Source organism: Zalophus californianus, chromosome 6 (assembly GCF_009762305.2).
Source record: "Zalophus californianus isolate mZalCal1 chromosome 6, mZalCal1.pri.v2, whole genome shotgun sequence".
Lineage (NCBI taxonomy): Eukaryota > Metazoa > Chordata > Mammalia > Carnivora > Otariidae > Zalophus > Zalophus californianus.
Window position 1 is genome coordinate 28,121,986 of NC_045600.1, and position 27,437 is coordinate 28,149,422.

Genomic DNA, 27,437 nt, shown 5'->3' on the forward strand with positions numbered 1-27,437 from the left:
GGGGAGGTGGGTGGGGGGATGTGCTAAATGGGTGAAGAGGGTTAAAGAATGTATTTCTTGTGACGAGCACTGGGCGATGTATAGAAGTGTTTCAATATATTGTACACCTGAAACTAATATTACACTACTAACTGGAATTTAAATAACTTAAAAAATAAAATAAACATAAATAGGTCAGATGAAAAAAATGAGCAAGGATGTGAATTGACATTTCTCCAACGAAGATATACAAATGGCCAATTAGCATGTGAAAAGATAGATGCTCAATATCATTAGTCATTAGGAGCATGCAAATCAAAATCACAAGATAACTACTTTACACCTGTTAGGAGGATGGTGTAATTTAAAAAGAGAAAAAAAATAAACTTCTGTTGAGCATGTGGGGAAGTTGAAACGCTCATACATTTTGATGGGAATGTTAAATGGTGCAGTGCTATGGAATACACTTAATAATCTAGAAAGAAATGTACAGGAGTGTATTCGAAGGCTACCGTAAAACTTCAGAGATATAAAAGACTTTAATAAATATTGTTAGATGGAATAGCTCAGTTTCATAATGCCAATTTTTCTCAACTAGTGAACTTAAGGCAATCTTAATTAAAACACCAAGGGTTTGGGGCACCTGAGTGGCTCATTTGATTAAGTGTCTGTCTTTGGCTCAGGTCGTGATCCCAGGGACCTGGGATTGAGCCCTGAGTCAGGCTCCCTGCTCAGTGGGGAGTCTGCTTCTCCCTCTCCCTCTGTGCCTCCACCCCACTTCTGCGCGCTCACTTCCTCTCTCTCCCTCTCGCAAATAAATAAATAAAATCTTAAAAACAAAAACAAAACACCAAGGGTTTTTTGGACAGGAACAAAATTATTCCAAAGTTAATACCAAAGATTAAAGGTAGGAAATAACCAGGAAAGTTCTGTAGAAGAAAAATTAGTGAAAGTGATCATGCCAAAACTTATTAAAACATTCTTAAACTATAATAATCAAAAATTAGCATGTTATAGTGTCAAAATAGGAATAACAGTAGAACAAAATAGAATGTCCAGGATAATGTAATTTTTTAAAATTTTTTTATTGTTAGGTTAATCACCATACATTACATCATTAGTTCTTGATGTAGTGTTCCATGATTCATTGTTTGTGCATAACACCCAGTGCTCCACGCAGAACGTGCCTTCCTTAATACCCATCACCAGGCTAACCCATCCCCCCACCCTCCTCCCCCCTAGAACCCTCCGTTTGTTTTTCAGAGTCCATCGTCTCTCATGGTTTGTCTCCCCCTCTGACTTACTCCCCTTCATTCTTCCCCTCCTGCTATCTTCTTCTTTTTCTTTTTTCTTAACATATCTTGTGTTATTTGTTTCAGAAGTACAGATCTGTGATTCAACAGTCTTGCACAATTCACAGTGCTCACCGTAGCACATACCCTCCCCAATGTCTATCACCCAGCCACCCCATCCCTCCCACCCCCCACCACTCAGCAACACTCAGTTTGTTTCCTGAGATTAAGAATTCCTCATATCAGTGAGGTCATATGATACATGTCTTTCTCTGATTGACTTATTTCACTCAGCATAACACCCTCCAGTTCCATCCACATCGTTGCAAATGGCAAGATCTCATTCCTTTTGATGGCTGCATAATATTCCATTGTGTATATATACCACATCTTCTTTATCCATTCATCTGTCGATGGACATCTTGGCTCTTTCCACAGTTTGGCTATTGTGGACATTGCTGCTATAAACATTGGGGTGCATGTACCCCTTCGGATCCCTACATTTGTATCTTTGGGGTAAATACCCAGTAGTGCAATTGCTGGATCATATGGTAGCTCTATTTTCAACTGTTTGAGGAACCTCCATACTGTTTTCCAGAGTGGCTGCACCAGCTTGCATTCCCACCAACAGTGTAGAAGGGTTCCCCTTTTTCCACATCCCCGCCAACATCTGTCATTTCCTGACTTGTTAATTTTAGCCATTCTGACTGGTGTGAGGTGGTATCTCATTGAGGTTTTGATTTGGATTTCCCTGATGCCGAGCGATGTTGAGCACTTTTTCGTGTGTCTGTTGGCCATTTGGATGTCTTCTTTGGAAAAATGTCTGTTCATGTCTTCTGCCCATTTCTTGATTGGATTATTTGTTCTTTGGGTGTTGAGTTTGATAAGTTCTTTGTAGATTTTGGATACTAGCCCTTTATCTGATATGTCATTTGCAGATATTTTCTCCCATTCTGTCGGTTGTCTTTTGGTTTTGTGGACTGTTTCTTTTGCTGTGCAAAAGCTTTTTATCTTGATGAAATCCCAATAGTTCATTTTTGCCCTTGCTCCCCTTGCCTTTGGCAATGTTTCTAGGAAGAAGTTGCTGCGGCTGAGGTCGAAGAGGTTGCTACCTGTGTTCTCCTTTAGGATTTTGATGGACTCCTGTCTCACGTTTAGGTCTTTCAACCATTTGGAGTCTATTTTTGTGTGTGGTGTAAGGAAATGGTCCAGTTTCATTCTTCTGCATGTGGCTGTCCAATTTTCCCAACACCATTTGTTGAAGAGACTGTCTTTTTTCCATTGGACATTCTTTCCCGCTTTGTCACAGATGAGTTGACCATAGAGTTGAGGGCCCATTTCTGGGCTCTCTATTCTGTTCCATTGATCTATGTGTCTGTTTTTGTGCCAGTACCATACTGTCTTGATGATGACAGCTTTGTAATAGAGCTGGAAGTCCGGAATTGTGATGCCGCCAGCTTTACTTTTCTTTTTCAATATTCTTCTGGCTATTCGGGGTCTCTTCTGGTTCCATACAAATTTTAGGATTCTTTGTTCCATTTCTTTGAAAAAAGTGGATGGTATTTTGATGGGGATTGCATTGAATGTGTAGATTGCTCTAGGTAGCATTGACATCTTCACAATGTTTGTTCTTCCAATCCATGAGCATGGAACGTTTTTCCATTTCTTTGTGTCTTCTTCAATTTCTTTCATGAGTATTTTATAGTTTTCTGAGTACAGATCCTTTGCCTCTTTGGTTAAATTTATTCCTAGGTATCTTATGGTTTTGGGTGCAGTTGTAAATGGGATCGACTCCTTAATTTCTCTCTCTTGTCTTGTTGGTGTATAGGAATGCCACTGATTTCTGTGCATTGATTTTATATCCTGCTACTTTACTGAATTCCTGTATGAGTTCTAGCAGTTTTGGGGTGGAGTCTTTTGGGTTTTCCACATACAGTATCATATCTGCAAAGAGTGAGAGTTTGACTTCCTCTTTGCCAATTTGGATGCCTTTGATTTCTTTTTGTTGTCTGATTGCTGTGGCTAGGACTTCTAATACTATGTTGAGTAGCAGTGGTGATAGTGGACATCCCTGCCGTGTTCCTGACCTTAGGGGAAAAGCTCTCAGCTTTTTTCCATTGAGAATGATACTGGCTGTAGGTTTTTCATAGATGGCTTTTATGATATTGAGGTATGTACCCTCTATCCCTATACTCTGAAGAGTTTTGATCAAGAAAGGATGCTGTACTTTTTCAAATGCTTTTTCTGCATCTATTGAGAGGATCATATGATTCTTGTTCTTTCTTTTGTTAATGTATTGTATCACGTTGATTGATTTGCGGATGTTGAACCAGCCTTGCAGCCCAGGGATAAATCCCGCTTGGTCATGGTGAATAATCCTTTTAATGTACTGTTGGACCCTACTGGCTAGTATTTTGGTGAGAATTTTTGCATCCATGTTCATCAAGGATATTGGTCTGTAGTTCTCCTTTTTGATGGGGTCTTTGTCTGGTTTTGGGATCAAGGTAATGGCCTCATAAAATGAGTTTGGAAGTTTTCCTTCCATTTCTATTTTTTGGAACAGTTTCAGGAGAATAGGTATTAATTCTTCTTTAAATGTCTGATAGAATTCCCCTGGGAAGCCATCTGGCCCTGGGCTTTTGTTTGTTGGGAGATTTTTGATGACTGCTTCAATTTCCTTAGTGGTTATAGGTCTGTTCAGGTTTTCTATTTCTTCCTGGTTCAATTTTGGTAGTTGATATATCTGTAGGAATGCACCCATTTCTTCCAGGTTATCTAATTTGCTGGCATAGAGTTGCTCATAACATGTTCTTATAATTGTTTGTATTTCTTTGGTGTTGGTTTTGATCTCTCCTCTTTCATTCATGATTTTGTTGATTTGGGTCATTTCTCTTTTCTTTTTGATAAGTCTGGCCAGGGGTTTATCAATCTTGTTAATTCTTTCAAAGAACCAGCTCCTAGTTTCGTTGATCTGTTCTACTGTTCTCTTGGTTTCTAGTTCATTGATTTGTGCTCTGATCTTTATGATTTCTCTTCTCTTGCTGGATTTAGGCTTTATTTGCTGTTCTCTCTCTAGCTCCTTTAGGTGTAGGGTTAGGTTGTGTATTTGAGACCTTTCTTGTTTCTTGAGAAAGGCTTGTATTGCTATATACTTTCCTCTCAGGACTGCCTTTGCTGTATCCCAAAGATTTTGAACAGTTGTGTTTTCATTTTCATTGGTTTCCATGAATTTTTTTAATTCTTCTTTAATTTCCTGGTTGACCCATTCATTCCTTAGTAGGATGCTCTTTAGCCTCCATGTATTTGAATTCTTTCCGACTTTCCTCTTGTGATTGAATTCTAGTTTCAAAGCATTGTGGTCTGAAAATATGCAGGGAATAATCCCAATCTTTTGGTACCGGTTGAGACCTGATTTGTGACCTAGGGTGTGATCAATTCTGGAGAATGTTCCATGGGCACTAGAGAAGAATGTGTATTCCGTTGCTTTGGGATGGAATGTTCTGAATATGTCTGTGAAGTCCATTTCGTCCAGTGTGTCATTTAAAGTCTTTATTTCCTTGTTGATCTTTTGCTTAGATGATCTGTCCATTTCAGTCAGGGGGGTGTTAAAGTCCTCCACTATTATTGTATTGCTGTCAATGTGTTTCTTTGCTTTTGTTATTAATTGCCTTATATAATTGGCTGCTCCCATGTTCGGGGCATAGATATTTACAATTGTTAGATCTTCTTGTTGGATAGACCCTTTAAGGAGGATATAGTGTCCTTCCTCATCTCTTATTACAGTCTTTGATTTAAAATCTGATTTGTCTGATATAAGGATTGTCACCCCAGCTTTCTTTTGGTGTCCATTAGCATGGTAAATGGTTTTCCACCCCCTCACTTTCAATCTGGGGGTGTCTTTGGGTCTAAAATGAGTCTCTTGCAGACAGCATATTGATGGGTCTTGTTTTTTAATCCAATCTGATAGCCTGTGTCTTTTGATTGGGGCATTTAGCCCATTTACATTCAGGGTAACTATTGAAAGGTATGAATTTAGTGCCATTGTATTGCCTGTAAGGTGACTGTTAACTGTATATTGTCTCTGTTCCTTTCTGATCTGTGCTGCTTTTAGTCTCTCTCTTTGCTTAGAGGACCCCTTTCAATATTTCTTGGAGAACTGGCTTCGTGTTTGCAAATTCCTTTAGTTTTTGTTTGTCTTGGAAGCTTTTTATCTCTCCTTCAATTTTCAATGAGAGCCTAGCTGGTTATAGTATTCTTGGCTGCATATTTTTCTCGTTTAGTGTTCTGAGGATCTCATGCCAGTCCTTTCTGGCCTGCCAGGTTTCTGTGGATAGGTCTGTTGCCAATCTAATATTTCTACCATTGTAGGTTACATATCTCTTCTCCCGAGCTGCTTTCAGGATTTTCTCTTTGTCTCTGAGACTTGTAAGTTTTACTATTAGATGTCGGGGTGTTGACCTATTTTTATTGATTTTGAGAGGGGTTCTCTGTGCCTCCTGGATTTTGATGCCTGTTTCCTTCCTCACATTAGGGAAGTTCTCTGCTATTATTTGCTCCAATATACCTTCTGCCCCTCTCTCTCTTTCTTCTTCTTCTGGGATCTCAGTTATTCTAATGTTTCATCTTATCGTATCGCTTATCTCTCGAATTCTGCCCTTGTGATCCTGTAGTTGTTTCTCTTTCTTTTTCTCAGCCTCTTTATTTTCCATCATTTGGTCTTCTATATCGCTGATTCTCTCTTCTGCCTCATTTATCCTAGCAGTTAGTGCCCCCATTTTTGATTGCACCTCATTAATAGCCTTTTTGATTTCGACTTGGTTAGATTTTAGTTCTTTTATTTCTCCAGAAAGGGTTTCTCTAATAACTTCCACGCTTTTTTCAAGCCCAGCTAGTATCTTTAAAGTCATGATTCTGAACTCTAGGTCCGACATCGTACTAATGTCCGTATTGAGTAGGTCCCTGGCTGACGGTACTACCTCTTGTTCTTTTTGCTGAGGTGATTTCTTTCGTCTTGTCATTTTGTCCAGAGGAGAATAGATGAATGAGAGAACAAAAGGCTAACAGGTTAACAACGTCCCCAGCAAATATACTCTATACAAATCAGAAAAGACCTGAAACCAGGGGAAAAGAAAGGGAAAGAAAGAAAAAAGAAAGAGAAAAGAAAGAAAGAAAAAAAAAAACAAAAAGAAAAAGATTAAAAACAAAAACAGAACAATACAAAAAAAACCCGAATATGATCAAATATGATCAGGCTGGTGCATAGATCAGTGCCACACACTAGATTTTGGGCGTATTTTGGTCTGTTAGAAAAAAGTGCCTCCTAAAATTTTAAAGGAAGAAAGACTTATATATGTACAAAATAAGGGTTGATACAATGAAGGGATGGAAGATGACTGTAAAGATGAAAATTACAAAAGATTTTATAAAAGGAATTGATATGATAAGAAGTTGTTTGAAAAAAGAAAGATTTAAAAAAAAAGGACAGAATGTGATCAGGCAGGAGACTAGAACAAAGCCATACACTAGTGATTTAGGGTATATTTTGATCTGTTAGAAGAAACTGTATCTCAAAATTTTAAAGAGAGAACAACTTACATATATATGCCAAAAATAAGGGTAACTACTATGAAGGGATAAAATATGACTCTAAAAATGAAAAATAAAAAATGTTTTTTTTTTAAAAAGGGGATTGATAAGATGTTGATTGATAAAGGGAAAAAGAGAAATTAAAAAAAAAAAAACAGTTAAAAAAATTAACTTTGAAAAACTAATGAATCATGGTAAAAAAAAGCCATGAATTCTATGTGCAGTATTCCCCTAGCGCTGAAGTTCTCCCATTCTCCTTGATCCGTAAACTTGGTCTTGGCTTGCTGGCTGTTCGTGCTGATCTTCTGGGGGAGGGCCCTGTTGCCGTGGTTCCCAAATGTCTTTGCTGGAGGCGGAATTGCCCCGCCCTTGTCGGTCCGGGCTAAGGAAGCTGCTCGGGTTTGCTCTCAGGAGCTTTTGTTCCCTGCAAGCTTTCCGTGCGGCTTTGGAGGACGACAGTGAAAATGGCGGCCTCCCGATCTCCGCCCCAGAGGAGGCAAGAACTCGGGGCCCCGCTCCTCAGTGCGCCCCCAGAGAAAAGCAGCCAGTCACTCCCGTGTCCCCGGTCTCCGGCCGCACTCCGTGCTCACCCGGCCTGTGACCCAGCGTTGCTATCTGTGGCACCCGACCCCATGTGGAGTCTCCAAACCCAGCAGATCCCTGCGGTGCGCTCCCGCGCCGCTCCTCCCCGGGGGAGAAAGGGGAGTCTCCCCGGCTCTGCCGCTTGTTGGGTCCCTGCTGGAGGAGCAGTGGCCCGACTGGGCTGCGGATCACAGTCTATGGCAACCGCGAGCTGAGAGCCCGCGCCTCGGCTCCGTCTCTGCAGCCGGCTTCCCCGATCCGATCCATGGGAGCTCTGCTGCACTCAGGCACCCCCGGTCTTTCTGTGACCCCGAGGGTCCTGAGACCACACTGTCCTGCGAGGGTTCCACCCCCCCGCTTAGCTACTGGAGCGACGTCCCTCCGCGGAGCCAACTTCTAAAAGTTCCGATTTTGTGTTCCGAGGCTCTATCACTTGCCAGAAGCGGCTGCCGGAGGCCCCCTCCCCCGCCGTCTATCCTCCCGAATATCGCCTCGGATTCACTTCTCCGCACGTCCAGCAAGTGGTTGCTTCTCTGTTCAGAGAGTTGTTGCTACTCTCCTCTTCGATCTCCTGTTGAGTTCGTAGGTGTTCAGAATGGTGTGATCCCTATTCAGCTGAATTCCTGAGACAGACGAAATCCAGGTCTACTCCTCCGCCATCTTGCTCCCAATGTAATTTTTAATAATATATACATGACATTTCAAGTCAGTGATTAAGGATAGAGTGAAAAAACCACAGACTAAAAGAACTTAACAGTATATATGACAAGGTGCTAAGAATGAGATGTCAGAATTTCTTAAAATGTCAGAACAGTAATGCAGGTCTTACTATTACCCACTGCTTTATTTTCCTTACTTATTGGACCAAGAAATTAAAAATATATTTTTGGTCTTTGAAAAAGGTCAAATATCAACAAAACATAAAGAAGTCCTTTTTAGAGCTTAATTCATCCAAAGAGGTATTTAAACATCCATTCATCATTATCTTCTAAGCTGAAAAATAGAGCTTTCCAGAATTTGAGTGTAATATACCTATCACTGTAGCATCTGACTGAATGATGAAAAGCAGCCTTCAGTGAAGGAGTACTCTGTTATTTCTGAGTGTGAAATTAATCTGAAAATCTAGAACTAGTTGACAGAACTACCAAACGACATTTCTGATAGCCTTTAATTTTGAGTTAAAAAATTTTTTTAGATCTACTTATTTATGAGAGAGAGAGAGAGAGTATGAGAGGGGGGAGGGTCAGAGGGAGAAGCAGACTCCCTGCTGAGCAGGGAGCCCAATGCAGGACTCATCCTGGGACTCCAGGGTCATGACCTGAGCCGAAGGCAGTCGCTTAACCAACTGAGCCACCCAGGCACCCAGAATTAAAATTTTTCTGGGACGCCTGGGTGGCTCAGTCATTAAGCATCTGCCTTGGCTCAGGCCATGATCCTGGGGTTCTGGGATCAAGCCCCGCATCAGGCTCCCCGCTACGCGGGAGGCCTGCTTCTCCCTCTTCTGCTCCCCCTGCTTGTGTTCCCTCTCTCGCTGTGTCTCTCTCTGTCAGATAAATAAATGAAATCTTAAATAAATAAATAAAATAAAAATTTTCTGATTTAATAGAAAAAAGATAAGCAAAGATGACTAATATGGAATCTGTGTTAAAGCTGTCTTGTAGTGAGCCAGATAAAGGTACACTGGTGAAAATTTGCTGTCAGCATCCTTATTGATATAAACATTATTATTTTTCATGTAGTAGTTTAGAAATTCTCTAAAATTTTAGGTTCTTATGTATACTTCATATCTATAATGGAGTCAGTGATGTTGAGTTTGAGAAAACATTACTTTACCACTGTTTATCATCTGTAAAACCAAAAAAATGTAACTAAATGTGGATCTAGATAGAAAGTGTAAAATTTGTAGACAGATTCATTATATATGAGAATCCAAAATAGAATATGTGAATATTTATCTTACTGGATTTCATAATATTCAGATGTGCCCTAAAGAGATTATATTCTTTCAACTTAGAACTATATATATAGTACATTATTTGATTCACTAAAAAGTGAGCATTCGTCCTGTTTATATAATAATCATTCGAAATTACAGCTGTTAAAATTCTTTAGACATTTTTGGTCTTAGTTTATGATCTTTATGATTGATGCCTCAAGTATTTTGTTACCTGAAGTTGAGTACTTTCCTAAATTGATTTAATTCATTGGTTTTATGCACTTACTCAGTATTGGAAAGATTTGAGTAAAAATGAAAAATTCCATGTAAGCATTATAAGAGTGTTCTGGGTCAAGCTGCTTGGGTTTGAGTGTTCACTAGCTGAATGACCTTGGACAAGTTACTTAAACTCCATGCCTGTGTTTCCCGGGGCTCTTGTTAGTCTACTGTACCATGAGTTCGCACCATTTCACCTCCATACAGGGCCAAGTGATGGGAGATATACAGAGAGGGGAAAGAAGCAGAAAGGGCCTTGGTCCCATCTTCCTGGAATCATGATTTCACTATACCGAGAGGAAAGTTCCCCTCTCTCAGACTCTTGCAGGTTTCCATTGCTACCACTAGCACAGGATATCTTGGGGAGCTGGGGTGTGAGAGGACAATGAAAAGAGATAAATAAAAGGAAGGGAGTTTCCTATACTCTCTCTGAGGGTAAGGCGTTTCCTTATCTGATACTTGAGCCACAGCTAGAGTGCTTTTCCCAGAGTTCTTTCTTTGCCACAGCACACACTTTTGGATTTCTGGCTAAGTTCAAGTTGGAAGTATCAAAAAGGGGAAAGGGGAAAATGGAGGAGGAGAGTGGGAGGTAAACTCCCTTCCAGTTCAGAAATACCTTGGATCCTAGTATTCTCAGACTTATCTTTTCTACTCTTTACAAAAGAGACTTGAAATAGGTGCTCCATGCGTTCTGTTCAGGTTTTATGGTTTCATTCAGTGGGCAGGACAGGGAAGAGTGGTCTATTCAATTGTATCCAGAACCAGACCATAAATTTCCTTTTTAAAAGAGAGCACTTTTGTAATATTTTCACCATCCCTTCTGCTTTATCTTACCCAAGACTATTCCCATACTAAAGTACAATTTGAATTGCATTACTACGTTGCAAAAAAATAAAATAAATTAAAGCTTTATTAACTCTCCATTGACTCCAGCATTCAAATTCCTCAGCTGTACATACCTCATATCTTAGCCAAACAGGAATACTTGGTGATATATAGTTATGCTATTCCATACCTATAACTTTTGTTAAATTCTCTGTACCTAGTTTCCCAACCTTTCAATTTTTGCCTCTTCAAATTCCACACATCTTTTAAAGCTTAAATGTATTGCCTTCTTAAAATTTGTTTTTTAGTTCTCTGCCCTGCTTTTGTGCTGCCGATAAAAGGAGTATGTGATTGATCTCTTCAGCCTTTGAATAACTGTTATTTTTATTTGTGCCTTTTGCAATATGTGTGTATACATATTTACATATGTATACATACAGTTTGTTTTAGGATTATTTTTGTGTTCAGAGATACAGTAACTGTGTCTAGCACAGGCTATTATGTTCAGATCCAATAAATTTAGGTAACATTTAGTGCCTACCATGTACTTTTTCACTTCTCTATAACAATTCTTTGAGACATTTATTCTGACTCTTTCCTATGAGGACACTGAGGATAAGTAAAGTAACATCTTAACTCTTATACAGTGGAAGTTTCTTGAGTGCAGAAATTTCAATATCCGGTTCTCTTCCAACTAATACCTACCGTATAGTAGCTACTCAATAAGCATAGCAATAACCCTTTTTTCTTCTTTCTGCAGTACCTTGGCCATGTAGAAGTTGATGAGTCAAGAGGAATGCACATCTGTGAAGATGCTGTAAAAAGATTGAAAGCTGTATGTATTTAATAGTTGCCACTGTTGATCTGTATACTGAAATATTTTCTTAAGAGGTTTTGCTCAGTAAATTTTAGTGATTCACTATCCAATAAGACCCGTGTTTCTCTTAAGGCAAAAGATGTGGGCTGTCTAATAAAGAACATCACGTGTTATCCACCCCAAGGTGTAAATTATAAAGACCAACTTTGTCAATTTAGGCCAGACATTATCCAAAAGGTACTTTTGATTCAGAACCCGTATGAAACAAGTGGTATGAAATCTTACAGGTGAATAATGTTCTAAAACCAAGAGAAAACTGTTACAATTAGTGTCTTAACCTAACTTTGATAACTGGGTTATAAATAACTGATGTTAAATTTACTATAAGAAACAGTAGAAGAGTTATCTGTGATGATGGCTAGTGAGGTTTACAGTTGGGAGAGGGCTTACTGTCTTGACTACTACTCTCCAGTTTCCTTCTGTACACCCCTCTAACATAAACAATGTATTTCCCCTGCTTTTTGCACAAACTTCAGCGTACTTGAAATGGAAAGTCCTTTTCCAGGATAAATAATGTTTTCTTTACCTGTTTTACCATAGAATAAATCCCAGGCACATGCTTGTGTATTTAATAAAAGGAGAGAATGGATTCAGAGTTCATAAAGGTTCACATAAAAGTGTTAATATCATATTTTGGATAGGTTTAAAGAATGTCTCATAAACTCTGACAGTCGTCTTCACAACCTTCCTTCTCTCCAATGTGTGGCCTTTTCCCCCCTTTGCTATGAAAGCTTTAACCATTACTTCTGCATGTCCTTGCCCCAGAGAGCATTAAACACCTGTTTGCTTTGGGTTTGCTGGTATGGTAGGCTGCCACAAGTTTGGCTACTAATGAGTGCTTTTTTTTTTTCCCCTCAATTTGCTTAATCAAAACTTTTCTGCTTCTTGGTACATTTTACATGACCTCTCATCTATAATCCCTCAATATAAAAGATATAAGATTAAAGAAGCAACCAGCTTAGAGAAGTGTATCACATTTTGGAGCAAATGTCTGTGAATCTGTTGTAGAAGGGAAAGGAGGAAAAGAAGAACTGATTATAGTATGCAAGGAACTAAAAAAATAAACCAATATGTAGAAACATGTACACATACATATAGATACATACATACCATTTACCTCAGATTTTGGTCATTTAAATTCTTAAATGATTGAAGCCCTTCCTATTCTAATCATCATTAATGTTAAAGGGACTTATTTTCATCTATTATGGTATGTGAAGCTATAATTTACAGACTTGTCATGTCTACCTGAATATATTCTCCAGTTAAATACAGCCTCAAGACAGTGTAATTTTCCAGAAACATAAATTCAATCTCTTCTTTAACAATAATTCTAAGTTCACTAGACGAATAAGTTTAGCTTAGAAAATTTTAAAAATAATACAGTGATTTGTCCTTCTAGTTATTAAAGAATATTTAAACATCATAATACTAATGACTGAAAACAACAGGCAAATCAGTGAATAGACTAAATAGAACTGAAACAAACAATAACTACAATAGTTATCAAAATCTTATAACTTATATAACTTACAGGTAGAAGGTCATTGTGGAATGAGCCTTTAGAAAGTCTTCAATTCAGAGTATGGCTTCATGTTCACTCTCTAAATAAGGGAAAGCTAGGGATGGTTTTAACTTGCACAGAAGATATTAAGAAATGGTTTTTAGTTGTTTAATGAGCAGTGAGTCCTCTTAACTAGTTTTTTTAGCCTACCTTTAATTAGAAGCATCTCTTCATTATATAGATAGTATAAATTCATTGTGTAAAATACAAATGAATAAAAACAGTACATAAATTTTTTTGTAATCACAGAGATAGCCACTATTCACCATTTAGTTTTAAAACTTAATTTTTTTAGGGGCACCTGGCAGGCTCAGTCGGAAATGCATGTGACTCTTGATCTTGGGGTCATGGGTTCGAGCCCCATGTTGGGTGTAGAAAACTTAGTAAATAAATAAACTTAAAAAAATAATTTTTTTAATTGAGTGAATTTTTTTACCTTTTTATTTTTTTAACCATGAAGATTATAAACTTACAAACATGATTATTTGCGGTATAAGACTGTTTAGATAATAAAATTTAATAAGTTTTATTTTCACCATAAATAGAGACCAAATTGCCATTTAAAAAATTATGCCTATGCCTGGAACAGTGTCTGGCACATAGTAGCCACTCAAAAATTATTTCCAGAATATACAGAAAACAGTTCAGTCCTCAATATGGTCAGATCAAATCTCATAACAATTATCATAACCATATGTTACATTTAATGTTTTAAAGTTTATGAAACTTTTTGTATATCTCTAAATGATCCTTATTTCCCTATGGTCATTTATGACTAATATGAAGTTTTATGTATGTTGATTGCTTTTCTGGACATACTTTTGAACTTTGAACTTTGAGGGGAATTGACTACTTCTGAACTTTTCATTCAAGAAGTTCTTTACAATTTTTCAGACTAATGCTATCCAAGAGACTTGGCAAATGTTGTGTATAATTTCACATAGGCAAACATGTATTTAAAAAGCAGGATTGAATTTTGGGGTAACGGGTCAGTTTCCTGTTTATTGTACTCAATGAAACTTCCTCCTATAAATACCCTTTCTAATGCTATACTGAGAAGTTTGCAGAAAGTTGGAAATCTTCAGGATGTTGTTCTTCTCAGACCATATTAGTCCACAAATATTTGAGATTTTTGTTTTCTTTTCATATTTTTACTATGCAGAAATTTCTGGTTGCCTTCCCCCCTTACCAAACAAACATTCACCTAACAAACATTTATTATCTGCTGTACCAGATGCTTATATTTTGCCAAAAGCTATGTCTCCTTCCTTAGAGTTTCAAATAAATGGAAGCAAATGTAGAAGTGTACAAGGTTACAGATTAAAGAAGAAATAACGTGTTTTTGGAACTTAGTTGGAATGCCAGAGTTTTAAAATTTAAAGAATTATATAGCTCAGATATACAAGTTAAGTAGCAAAACAAACATCTTAAACCTATCACTTGAATGATGTTTGAACTAAAAATGTGACATTCTGGAGCTTTTTAAATTTGTGAATAATTGAAGAAGACATAATTTGCAAGTATAGTTCTTACTTATCCTCGAAATAGTCCCTTACAATTTAGGATCACTTTAACTTCAGCTAGAAGTTACTGCATAATTAATATTCTCAAATGAAAAGATATCATAACTAAACAAGATCACCTTTTTTTAAAATTAAATTTTAAACCTGATTCTCAGAGCATAAATATGTTTAAATTCTTTTTACTTTGTATGATAAAGTTAGTTACAGCTATTTTCAACTCATTTACTTTGTGACATAAGTGCACAAATTAGCCATGTTGGGACTTAGATCATATAGGATAAATGACAGAAACAACTATTGCCCATTTTCAGTGCCTTTATTGACATAGTTGCAGGGTGAGTAGTAATGTCATTTATCAGTCTGTTTTGTAAAAAGTGTTTTGGGCCTTTGGTTATCTTGCTTGACACTGGTCCAAGATGTTCTTCCTTTTAAAAGGTCTTCTCTTCCCATTGTCTCTAAATGTCTCTCCCTCTCTGTCTTGGTTTTAGACTAGTTTCATTGTACTGACAGTTTCTAATATGTTGGTTTTTTATTCACTATTTGATATATTTGCTTTAATATATGTTCTTGTTTTAGCAGGTAAAAGAATCATAACTTGTTTTTTTTTAAAGCACTAATATTCTCTAATAACTATCTTTTAATGCATTTTGCATGTCAACTTTTTTCATTAACAACTGAGGTCTTCTGTGAAAAGAGGGCAAACTACATGTTTAACAAGAGCTTTTCTGGGAGCTGAACTAAATATTAACAGATCTCTTTCCTCACCTCCCTGTCCCTCAAGAATGGTGAATCTTTTAACTTTGGCTGCATCTTTAAAAGCTGATGGTCACTCACAGTCTAACAAAACTAGGGTCACCAAACTTGGCAGTAGAAATAAACTTAGTCTTATTGCAGTAACTACCCCAATTTATTGTTTTTCTAGCTTAAGTTCAAAATATTTTTTGGAAATATTTGATGCTGTTTGTGATTTTCAAAACTTAGAAAACAAACTCTTCAGTGTTTGAGAGTAGTGAATGAGTTTATAAATTGAAAGAGTAAAATTTCAGTACAGTTGTCTTGTCTTTTTCTAGACATTTATCCAACACTAAAAACTGATTATAAAAACTTAAATAGTTCAACCAAAGTTAGGAAATGTAAAGTTAAGATACCTTGGGTTAGAACCCATCTACTTTGCATAAGTTCTTCTGATCTTAAATGGTGGCTAGCTTTCAAAGTTTCTACATGCTTAAAAATTGGTGCTGGAACCATAGATAGCTGTCTCTCTTATCTACATAGTCTCAGAGTTGTATACTTACAACTGTCAATGCAAGTTTCTTTATTCTAAAACTAGCATTTTAAAAGAAAACAAAACCCTATTTTTAAAATTTCATTTGTGGCTCACAGATGTTTGGTTCTCAGAATATTTTTTTCATCTGAAGTGAAAGCATTAGCTTTGTGTTCTTTAAAGAAAATTTATTCCCTGTTTGGAATAGAACATATCTATTATTTCCCCATGATTGTTGTGGAATTGATCAGTCCACACATGGATATACTTACAAATTGATCCCAATGGATGAGTAAGGATTCTCTAAGTGACATCTTGAACTTAGTAAGAAAAAGTCTGACAAAGATTCTTGCTGCACACTCTTAATTTTATGTGTTGTATTTTTTATGTGGTTATTCAAATGTGGACTGTTTTTTTTAATTGATGATTTCCATATAGTAGACCACTGATTTTTAAATTGAAAAATGTGTATGGAAGTTGAAAAATGTATTTACTACACACTATTAGGAAATTTAAAATAGAAATCTCACCAAACCAGTAAGTCTGAATCTTTGCTGCCAAATTTGGATAATCTCTGTTTCAAAAGTAAATAGAGAATACTACACTAACTAGTTGTTCTGCATGGGTACAGATTCTGATTTCTTCTCTGTCCATGGATTCTTAGGCCATACAGTATGTTTTCCTGCATTTTCATGCACCCTTCCTTTTTCCCTGTCACTCCTGGTATGGATAACTCTTTAAAACTCTCACTCCCTCTCCCTCTCCTACTTTGCCCTTTACCCAACTTCTGTATGTGCTTATTGGTGTGAAACCCTGGGACATTTAGCCCATACAATAATAGCGCTCGACTTGTCCCCCTGTTCCTCCAGGAAAGGAAGTTCTTCAAAGGCTTCTTTGGAAAAGTAAGTTTGATGCCACGTTCGTGCTTGCTTTATAAGGAGTTACACCCCTAGTATAGCACTGACATTCATTTTTTTATAATATAGGAATTGATTTAACTATATGTGGAAATTAATAAATTGGAAAGTTGCTATCTATGATATTAACTGTGTCTGTTGATACTAAAATCCAATAAAGAAAGCAAATAGGTTGAAAAAGTATTTCCTCAAGGCTAGATGTTAAAATAAATTTAATTTGATCTTGCAGAGCTGTTCATAATAGCGTATTAGCTGGATTTTTAACAAGTGGGTTCTACTTAGTGTTCAATATTGACAGAGAAATGGGAAGAAATATTGAGTTCAAATGGAAATTGAATGTACCCCAAATTTTACTTTCAATGCAAATGCTTTTTTTCCATCTAAATTAAATTACAGGTGAAGTGAGTGAAAGTACATAAACTTATCTTTGGGGATTCTGTCATGTTTAGCCTGGGCTGCTAATCTAAGAAAAACTATCTTAATTAGTAGTCTGCCAAATAATCTGTCATTGTGTGGGATGTTCCTTCTGTGTACGTGCTTTTCAAGTAATGATTATTTAATGTTCTGACTTCCTTAGAATTAAGAATATACGTACAGGGGCGGCCTGGGTGGCTCGGTTAAGTGGCTGCCTTCGGCTCAGGTCATGATCCCGGGGTCCTGGGATGGAGCCCTGCATCGGGTTCCCTGCTCAGCAGAGAGCCTTCTTCTCCCTCTCCCTCTGCCTGCCTCTCTGACTACTTGTGCTCTCTCTCTCTCTGTCAAATAAATAAAATCTTTAAAAAAAAAAGAATATATATACAAATAAATATGGGGTGCCTGGGTGGCTCAGTCATTAGGCATCTGCCTTTGGCTCAGGTCATGATCCCAGGGTCCTGGGATCAAGCCCCGCATCGGGCTCCCTGCTCAGCCAGGAGCCTGCTTCTCCCTCTCCTGCTCCCCCTGCTTGTGTTCTCTCTCTAGCTGTCTCTCTCTGTGTCAAATAAATAAATAAAAAATCTTAAAAAATATATATATATACACACACACACACACAAATAGGTAAATACGTTTCTAACATTTTTGTGTCAGAATTTATCATTGTTTAGTTTTAAGTAAGTGCTAGAAAATAATTCAGACTGAAACAGTATAAGAAAACACTACTGTCATTGGATATGAATTACTAAGTGTTAATGTGAATATAAAAATCCCATCAGTTGTTTTTTTACTGGGTGTTTTTGTTACTTTGGAAATTTGTTTTAAAGAACAAATATTTCCATTTTATTCTCAAGTAAATATTTTAGTTGTGGCTGGTTTTTACATGTTCATGTAGGTCACCTTTATATATAAATTTGTGTATAAACAAATTTGAAGAGACTTTAGATTGAATGGCTTGATTCAGTTACTGCTGTCAATCTAAAATAGAAAGTCATATAATTTACCCACACATTGCAATAAAATTTTTTAGTAGACATTTTGAGTTTGAGTTAAATTAACAGGTCCACATCTAGAAAGAAAGAATTAATCCTATAGACATTTGCATCATTACAGTTAACACTGAACAATGCCCGGGGTCAGGGCCTCCAACCCTGACTGCAGTCAAAAATTCCTGTATGATTTTTGACTCCCCAGGAACTTAACTATAATAGCCTACTGTTTCTTACCGATAACATAAACAGTCAATCAACACATATTTTATATATGTATTACATACTGTATTCTTATGATGAAGTAAGCAAGAGAAAGGAAAATGTTATTAAAATCTTAAGAAGGGCGCATGGGTGGCTCCGTGGGTTAGGCGACTGCCTTCGGCTCAGGTCATGATCCCGGAGTCCTGGGATTGAGTCCCACATCAGGCTCCCGGCTCAGCAAGGAGCCTGCTTCTCCCTCTGACCCTTTCCCCTCTCCTGCTGTTTCTCTCTCGCTCTCTAATAAATAAATAAATAAAATTTAAAATAGAAAATCTTAAGAAAAAAATACATTTACAGTATTGTACTATATAAAAAAATTGCATAGATTTGCACAGTTCAGTGGTGTTTAAGGGTCAACTATATAAATATGCGTTATAATGCATGTTAAGGAAGTTTTTTTGTAGATATTTAATCTTTTCCAAATAGAATTTCTCAAAGCAATTTCACATCACCATAATTACTATACAATTTAAACTAGATTCCAAGTGATTGGTTTTTAATATGTCTACTTAGTAAAACAACCTTGTGTAGACCTTGTATAGAAGGCTAGATTATAGGGGCACCTGGGTGGCTCAGTCATTAAATGTCTGCCTTCGACTCAGATCCTGATCCCAGGGTCCTGGGATCGAGCCCTGCATCGGGCTCCCTGCTCTGCGGGAAGCCTGCTTCTCCCTCTCTCACTCGCCCTGCTTGTGTTCCTTCTCTTGCTGTCTCTCTCTCTCAAATAAATAAAATCTTAAAAAAAGAAGGCTAGATTATAGCAGATATTTATTTGATTTATTGAAAAAACATACCAAAAGAAGACTTACTAAAAAGTTAATAACATGGTATTAGGGAACAAAGGTAGTTCTCACTTTGAAATCAATCCCAAAGTGGCAATATTCATTGCTATACAGAATGGGGTCACGGTGCACCTACATTGTAGCTGAACTGGGTCACACTGTGCTTCTTAGCTGTTTCACTGCATTTTGCAACATGATAAATTTATGTGGTATGAGAAAGAAAATAAGGAATCATTTCACTTAATCCTTAAAATAACACTGAAATTATTATTCTCCCTGTTTTACAATGAGGAAACTAAAGTTTACAGAAGCAACCTGCCCAAATTCACAGATATAATAAGTGGTAGAAGCTAAAATTTCGACCCAGATAATTGGACTTCAGAGCTCACATTCTTGATCACTGTGCTATATAATTACTCTGTTCTCATATTAGTTACAACCATAGTTTAAAAGATTTAGCCTTGGGATGCCTGGCTGGTTTCCTCAGTGGAGTATATGGCTCTTGATCTTGGGTTATGGGTTCGAGCCCCACACTGGGTATATAGATTACTTAAAAATAAAATCTTTAAAAAAATAAAAGATTTAGGGCGCCTGGGTGGCTCTGTGGTTAAGCAACTGCCTTCGGCTCAGGTCATGATCCTGGAGTCCCTGGATCGAGTCTCGCATCGGGCTCCCTGCTCAGTAGGGCGTCTGCTTCTCCCTCTGACCCTCCCCCGTCTCATGTGCTCTCTCTCTCTCTCACTCTCTCTCTCAAATAAATAAATCTTTTAAAAAAATAACTATTTAAAAAAATAAAAGATTTAACCTTAAAAGATGCTAATAAATAACTTCCTATAAACTCATTTCATTTTCTTTGTTCTTTGAAGGTAGTAATTTAACTTTGGATTTTACCTCTAGTCAACTTGCTTTTTTATTAAAGGCTTTTAAAGAGTCTTTTTCAGTGGTTCAAACTAACATTTTATTAATTTGGAGATATTTAAATCATGCTACTAACATTTTATTAATTTGGAGATATTTAAATCTCACAGGATTTCCTTAAAAGATGCTAAGCAGATGAGCACTGGGTGTCGTATGGAAGTATTGAATCACTAAATTGTAGACCTGAAACTAATGTTATACTGTATGTTAACTAACTGGAATTTAAATAAAAACTTTTAAAAAGGCGGGGTGGGGGGATGGGGCGTCTGGGTGGCTTAGTCAGTTAAGCATCTGCCTTCGGCTCAGGTCATGATCCTGGGGTCTTGGGATCGAGCCCCGTGTCGGGCTCCCTGCTCAGCAGGGAGACTCCTTCTCCCTCTTCCTCTGCCTGCAGCTCCCCCTGCTTGTGTGCACTCTCTCTCTCTCTGTCAAATAAATAAATAAAATCTTTAAAAAAAAACCAAACTTTTAAAAAAGAGAAAAAATGCTAAACAATCTCATTATAGCATCTATAAACAAATGTGACTGTCAGAATTCTTTTCTTTTGTTATTGAGGGGAGAATTCTTTTTATGGCAGGGCGATTTTATTCTAACATACAATTTTTTAAATTATAGTAAGTCATTTAAAGAATTTGGAAAACCAACAGGGAAAAAAGCATTAACCATAATCTTACCAGAAATGTGCTTTTAAATGAAAAACTTGTTTCTTTGAAAAACTTTTTAAAATGGAGCATTTTAAATCTTTCAAGTTGCCATCATTCAGCTCACTTCCACACTAAGCTACAAGAAATAGGCTGGTGAAAGACACTGGGTTTGTCAAGTTTGCCAGGCCAGTTGTGGTTTAATGAAAGCTGAAAATGAAGAATCTCATAGAACAGTATATGATAGGGAGTTTGTTTATTTTTTTAATTAAAGTATAGTTGACATGTATTAGTTCCAGGTGTACGAGATAGTGATTTTATAATTAATTACATTATGAGACAGTCATTATGATAAGTGTACTTACCATCTGTAACCATACAAAGTTACTACAATATTATTAACTATTGATAGGGAGTTTTTAATCCAGTACAGTTTCTCATAAATTTTGAGAATTTCTTAGCCTTCACGTCATGTTTGGTTTAATGGTCCAAGATAAAGAGGACAACAGTTATCAAGAGGTGTTTCTGTTAAACATATATGCATAAAAGTAGGTAGATGGAAGGATTATTAGCCCTGAATCATGGCTAGGAGGACTGCTTCCTCATTTTCCTAAGTTGTTTCCTGAACCTGACCAACGGTCACTTCTCTATTCCTGTGTCACCAGTTAGTGGGAGGAGTGCCTCCACAAGCATTCACAGTAGGGAACAGATAAACCTGAGTCTGTTACAGAACTGTATTATTTAGCCCATTGTAAGCTTACACACATCTTAAAACAGGAAAAAAAACAACAACCCTGAAAACCTGAAATAACTTTTTCCAAACTAACTGCATTAAATTGCTCACTGTTGTTAGGAGAGCCAAGAATGTACTCAGCCTTTAGGAAGTATTGTATTCAGGTTCATTAATGTATTTGGCCATACCAAGCAAATACTTGATTAACCAAGTAATTACAAAACACTTAACACTTGAAAAAGATTTTATAATTTTAATATATTTGAGGAGCTCCATGAGGTAAGTAATCTATATTTACATTTTATGAGGAACTGACTGAATACAGAGATATGAAATGTTCTTAGGATACCCTATTATGGCTCTTTTTAAAGCCCTCATATTGGAAAAAATTCAGTTCAGTCTACCTCCTGTTAGTCTTTCTCCTGAGTTTCCTTTACTGCTCACACAAAGCACTTCATTTCTGGTCTCCAGATGTGTAGAGATTTTTTTCCCTACACCAAGCAGTTTTTTGCGACATCAGCTAGTTATCCACAGTTTAACTCAGTTCTGACGCTGTCTGCCTGAAGATAGTGTCTGATCCCACCACGGGTTAAGGGTTCAGTCCCGTAAGACTGCTCCCACCCTACTTTAGATGCCAGTCATAAGTAATAGGTCTCCAGGTTACCTACAACTTCTGTCCAGTTTGGCTACAAATTGGAGGCTCCCACAACCTCCTCTTCAGGTTTAATTTGCTAGCAGCTCACAGAACTTAGGGAAATACTTATGTTTACTAGTTTATTTAAAATATGTGATAACAGGGGCACCTGGGTGGGTCAGTTGTTAAGCGTCTGCCTTGGACTCAGGTCCTGATCCCAGGGTCCTGGGATGGAGCCCCGAATCGGGCTCCCTGCTTCGCGGGAAGCCTGCTTCTCCCTCTCCCACTCCCCCTGCATGTGTCTCCTCTCTCGCTGTGTCTCTCTCTGTCAAATAAATAAATAAAATCTTTAAAAAAAATTTCTAAAAAAAAAAATGTGATAACAGAAACAGAAGAACACAAGAGCTACATAGGGTGAGGTCTGAGGATTCCAAGCACAGGAGCTTCTGTCCCTGTTGAGAGGGAGTGTGACACTCTCCTGGTATGATGTGTTTGCCAACCTGGAAGCTCTCTGAACCTTGTACTATTGGGGTTTATGGAGGCTTCCTCACATAGGCATGGCAAATTATTAATTCCATTTCTAGCTCCTCTCCTTCTCTGGAGGAAGGAGTATGAGGTAGTGCTAAAAATTCCAAGCTTCTAATCATGGCTTATTCTTTCTGATGACCAGCTTTTATCTAGGAGCCTACCCAGAGTTGTCTTATCCAACAAAAGATGCTCCTAGTGCTCTTATCACTTAGGAATTTACAAGGGTTTTAGGAGCTCTGTGTCAGGGATGGAGTCAAATACTAGAACAAGGGACGCTCACAGTGCTCTTATCACTTGGGAAATTAGGAAATTATAAGGTTTTCAGAAGCTCTGTGCCCAGAACCAGGGGCAGAGACCAATATATATTTTCCATGATCTCACAGCTATTTGCTTATATTTACACAGAGCTTTATTGATATGCTTTGACCTACTTTCTAATCTGCTACTCACAACCACTCATGAATTAAACAGGATAGTTCATGAAACTACATTTTACAAATGAATAAACAAGCTCAAAGAGGTCACCCAGTTAGTAGTAAAGGGCAGTGCCTACCCTGAAACCAAGGTGTTCTGAAAGTTGGTACAGTTTTTCACCTACTCCTTATTGATGTTCTCTTATTCAGAAGTACACCAGGGTGCCTGGGTGGCTCAATCGTTAAGCGTCTGCCTTCGGCTCAGGTCATGATCCCAGGGTCCTGGGATTGAGTCCCACATCGGGCTCCCCGCTCTGCGGGAAGCCTGCTTCTCCCTCTCCCACTCCCCCTGCTTGTGTTCCTGCTCTCGCTATCTCTCTCTGTCAAATAAATAAAATCTTAAAAAAAAAAAAAGAAGTACACCAGATAGCTCAAGGGCCTGAATGCTTCCCACAAACATGCTTTGTATGCCCTGAGCAGTTTATAAATTTGAATTGGTTACCAAAATTTCAAACACTGAAAGTTTTCACATAAAAAGAATATCTATCTTAAGAATTAGAAGATCTGGCAAAATGGAATGCTTTCTATGTGGCAACAGTGGCTTGAGCTGAGGAGCCACTGTACCCTTTGGTTGCCTATTTGCCACAACAGCAACAGCAACTCCCTATTATCCTTAACACTCAGCCTGTTTCACTCATTTTGTTACCTGCTCTTAATCCTTTAGGCATTTGAGTTTGTGAATTCTTCCCTGAACCATTATGTCACTTTGAATTGGGGAAGGGGGCACTTTCTATAAAAATCACCAAAAATACTTTTATCTGTTCTAGCAGATCCCATTAATGTACTGCCAAATATATTTTTCTCATGTTCTTACACTTTTTCAATGGTTAAATGGCATTATTAGAAATGGTTATGTTTTAGAGAATGCATGGTTGAAAAGTAATATGTGGATATATTGTTTTTACCTAATTCTAAAGAGTAAACATTGGTATTTATGACTACTCTTAAGTATGTGTACTCACATCTACATTCTATTTTAGATTTCCCAGATTTTTTTCTCTATAAAAAATCATAATTAGTGCTTACCTTCATTCTGGATCCTTTTCTTTAAAGTGAGGGAATAGGGCACCGGGGTGTCTCAGTAGGTTAAGCACCCAACTCTTGATCTCAGCTCAGGTCTTGATCTCAGAGTCATGAGATTGAGCCCCAAGTCAGGCTCCACGCTCAGCACAGAGTCTGCTTGAGATTCTCTTTCTCTCTCCCTCTGTCCCTCCCACTCATATGCTCTCTCACTCACTCTCAAATCTTAAAAAAACAAACAGCCAAACAAAAAACCCACAGTGTTATCAAGTTCAAGTCACAGTGTCTAAAACATACTAGGGATAGTGCTGGGCTATCCAAATATAAAGAGGAGCAAGACAATCTTCATTTTTTTAAACTCATTTGCTCTCTCATTTTTAGATAACTATTTGACACCTCCTCCTTTTTCCTTAAGCCTCCTGAATTTCTTACTCTGTTCTTTCGGCTGATGACCTTGCTTCCTACTTCACTGAAAAAATAGAATCAATCAGAAGAAAACTCTTGCATGTGCCGCCACCACATCTACTTATCTACCAACATCCATGCCCATCCCATATGCTCTGTTTTCCCTCCTATGCAAGGGATGAACTATCTGTGCTCCCAGCTGAGGCCAACTCCTCCACTAGATTCTTCTTATTCCAGCTCTTTCTTACTCCAGCAATGCTCCCCACACAGCTGTCCATTTCAGTTTTTCTTTCTATAGTGGATCAAAACAAATCCTCTTAAAAAAAAAAGTTTCTTCTTGGTGCCTTTAGTTTCTGCTCTCCCTTCCTCTGTTAAACCTATTTAATCAGGCTTTTACCCTCACCACTCCACCAAAGCTGTTCTTATTTTCTATGTCATTATTCCAAGGATCCTACTGACCTATTAGCAGATTTGTCATAGTCCATTCCTCTCCTGCTATGAAACGCTGTTCATTTGGAGTTAGGGATCTTGTTTTTGGTTTTCCCTCGTATTGCTGCCTACTTCCCAGTCTGTGGACTCTTCTCTACCTACACCTCTCCCTTGATGATCTCATTCAGTGTCATGGATTTAAATACCATCTCTATGCTGATGACTGAAACTTCTCTCTTCAGACATCTTCCCTGAACGGCATAGTGGTATTTCCATCATAGAAGCAGTATAGCATAGGGGTTAAGGGCATAGACTCCAGGGAGTCAGGTGCTTGCATTTAATCTTGGCTCAGCCACCTACTAGCTTTGTGACCTTGAGAAAGGTTCTTAACTATTCCATACCTCAGTTTCCCCAATTATAAAAAAAGGATAATACTAATACCAACATGTGATTGTTGTGAAGATTAAATAAGTAAATATAAGCAAAGTGTACAAAACAGCCTGCCATAGTAGATAAGTGTTAGGTATTGTTATTATCATCATTAAACACTTTACACCAGGCAACTCACACTCACATGTCACAATCTGCCCTAATCTGTCCCTCCCAAACTGCTGTCCCCTAATCCTCCGCATCTCAGTATAGAGCAACTCTATACCTGTGCTCCAGCCAGAAATCCTGGATCTGATTTTGACCCCTCTCTCTCTGTTCTATCCATATCCCATCAGCAGTTCCTGTCTCGCTGCCACCACACTACTGCCCCGGTTCAAGCCAGTTCTCCTCTCATCTAAGTCATTGCAATAGTGTTCTACTTCCCCTGCTTTTATTGTCATCCCCTACTAGCTGTTCTCCAGACACCAGCCTGAGTGATCTTTTTAAGACAGAGGGCTGATTCTGTTGCTCCACTGCCCCAGATCCTCCAGTAGCTTCCTACCCTACTTGAATAAAAGCCAAAGTCTTTTGGGTCTTATAGGCCATTGTACATGAATTCCCCCCCTACCTTTTCCTGTCTTCTCCTACTCTCACTCCCTCAGTTCCAGCCACACTAGCCTCCTTGCTATGCCTTGAGCACACCAGGTATGCTTCTGCCCTTTGCACTTGCTATAACCGTTAGTCTGGAACACACATCATCCAGATACATGCGTGGCTCACTTCTTCATCTCTTTCTGTTCTTGGTTCAAAAGACCCATTCTTAGGCATTCACTGAGAATGAGGCATTCACTGAGAACACTTTTAAATTCCAAATATCACCTTCCTCCATATACACACATTCAGTATTCCTCTTGTTTTATTTTTCTCTGATAGGCCTTATCACCATTTGTCATACCATACAGTTTACCTGTTTGTTCATCTCTTCTTTACTGAAACATAAGCTCTCTTAAGACTGAAATCTTCACCTGTTTTCACTGAAATCTTCACCTGTTTTCAATCTTCAATGCCTAAAATAGCATGTGTTCCATAGTAGCTGTTCCAAAATATTTGAGTTAGTGAATGAATAAATGAATGAATGACAAATGCACTGCTTTCGAGTTCACCCTGTAGTGGGAGGAACCAGAGGGTAAAGAAATGCTTACCAAATCATGTGACAAGAACAGGTATTACTGGAGCAGAAAGGAAGAATGAATGTGAGAGATTATGATGAAGGCTTCTAGGAGGAGGTGACACCTAAGGCTGAGACACAAAGCAATGACTTCTAGTTAAACTAAACTAGAGGACAAATGCATTTCAGGCAGAAGGAACAGCATTCACAGGACCACTGGGATGAGAGAGAAACATGCTCCTGTTCATCCATTCATTCAAACTAGGGATATACAGAAAGAACCAAGATACGACCCAAGCTTTGGGTATGACTGACCAAGAGGATTGGGGAACTGTTCATTGTGAGGAGGGGTATGATGAATTTGGTTTTGGACAGGTTGAATTTAAGAAGCCTGTGGAATTTTCACATCTGCTATTATATATATTTGAAATATGAACTTAATATTAGAATAACCCTTAGGTTCCCCTCTCACCTCAATTAAAAGTGATGTGGCAAACTGGAAGAACTTAATTGCCTCTAGAAATCTTTCCTTTGCTGTTTGCTTCATCTTTCATGCTGTTTGCTACCATCCTTATTTTTTCCTGAAAGCCTTTCAAGTCTCCTCTTAACTTACAGTGCAGGAAATACAGTGTATCTTTGTGTCCCGGATTAAAGGGTTACTGTAGTGTTAGTGAAGCAGCCATTAGAGATAATGCCAGTCTTAAATACTGGTGAAAATTGTGTTTCTTTCCCTTTGCTGCTTTGTTCGTTAGGGGGTATTCACTGTATTTAAGAATTATAAAATAAATTTGTTCCTTACACGATTCTGTTCAGAAATTCAGATATCAAGTTATAGACTTTAAGGTCCTTCTCAGATTAAAAAAAAAAGCAGCCAATTTTTCTGGGAAAGAAAAGAAGTTTCTTGTTCACTTATTACAAGGCACACCATCTCATGTTGCCTGTTAGTGTGTCATTATCTCTGTACTCTGTAATGACTGGTTATCTCTGTGTGTAGGTGTGACAAAGACTGACCAGTGATTCTTTACACATTGGCTACACTTGAAGATCAT

The 27,437-nt window shown here is 37.9% G+C and overlaps 1 protein-coding gene across 22 annotated transcripts in view; it reads left to right on the forward strand.

Annotated features, from left to right (window-relative positions):
* Positions 1 to 27,437, forward strand: part of NUMB (NUMB endocytic adaptor protein) — a 180,745-nt gene that overhangs the window by 126,839 nt on the left and 26,469 nt on the right. For 16 of the 22 annotated variants that reach the window (XM_027572239.2, XM_027572238.2, XM_027572237.2 and 13 more), the window contains 2 exons: positions 11,237 to 11,311; positions 16,574 to 16,606. In XM_027572239.2, coding sequence (XP_027428040.2) covers positions 11,237 to 11,311; positions 16,574 to 16,606 — 108 coding nt within the window. The remainder of the gene's footprint in view (positions 1 to 11,236; positions 11,312 to 16,573; positions 16,607 to 27,437) is intronic. The other 6 variants (XM_027572252.2, XM_027572255.2, XM_027572257.2 and 3 more) reach the window with 1 other exon arrangement.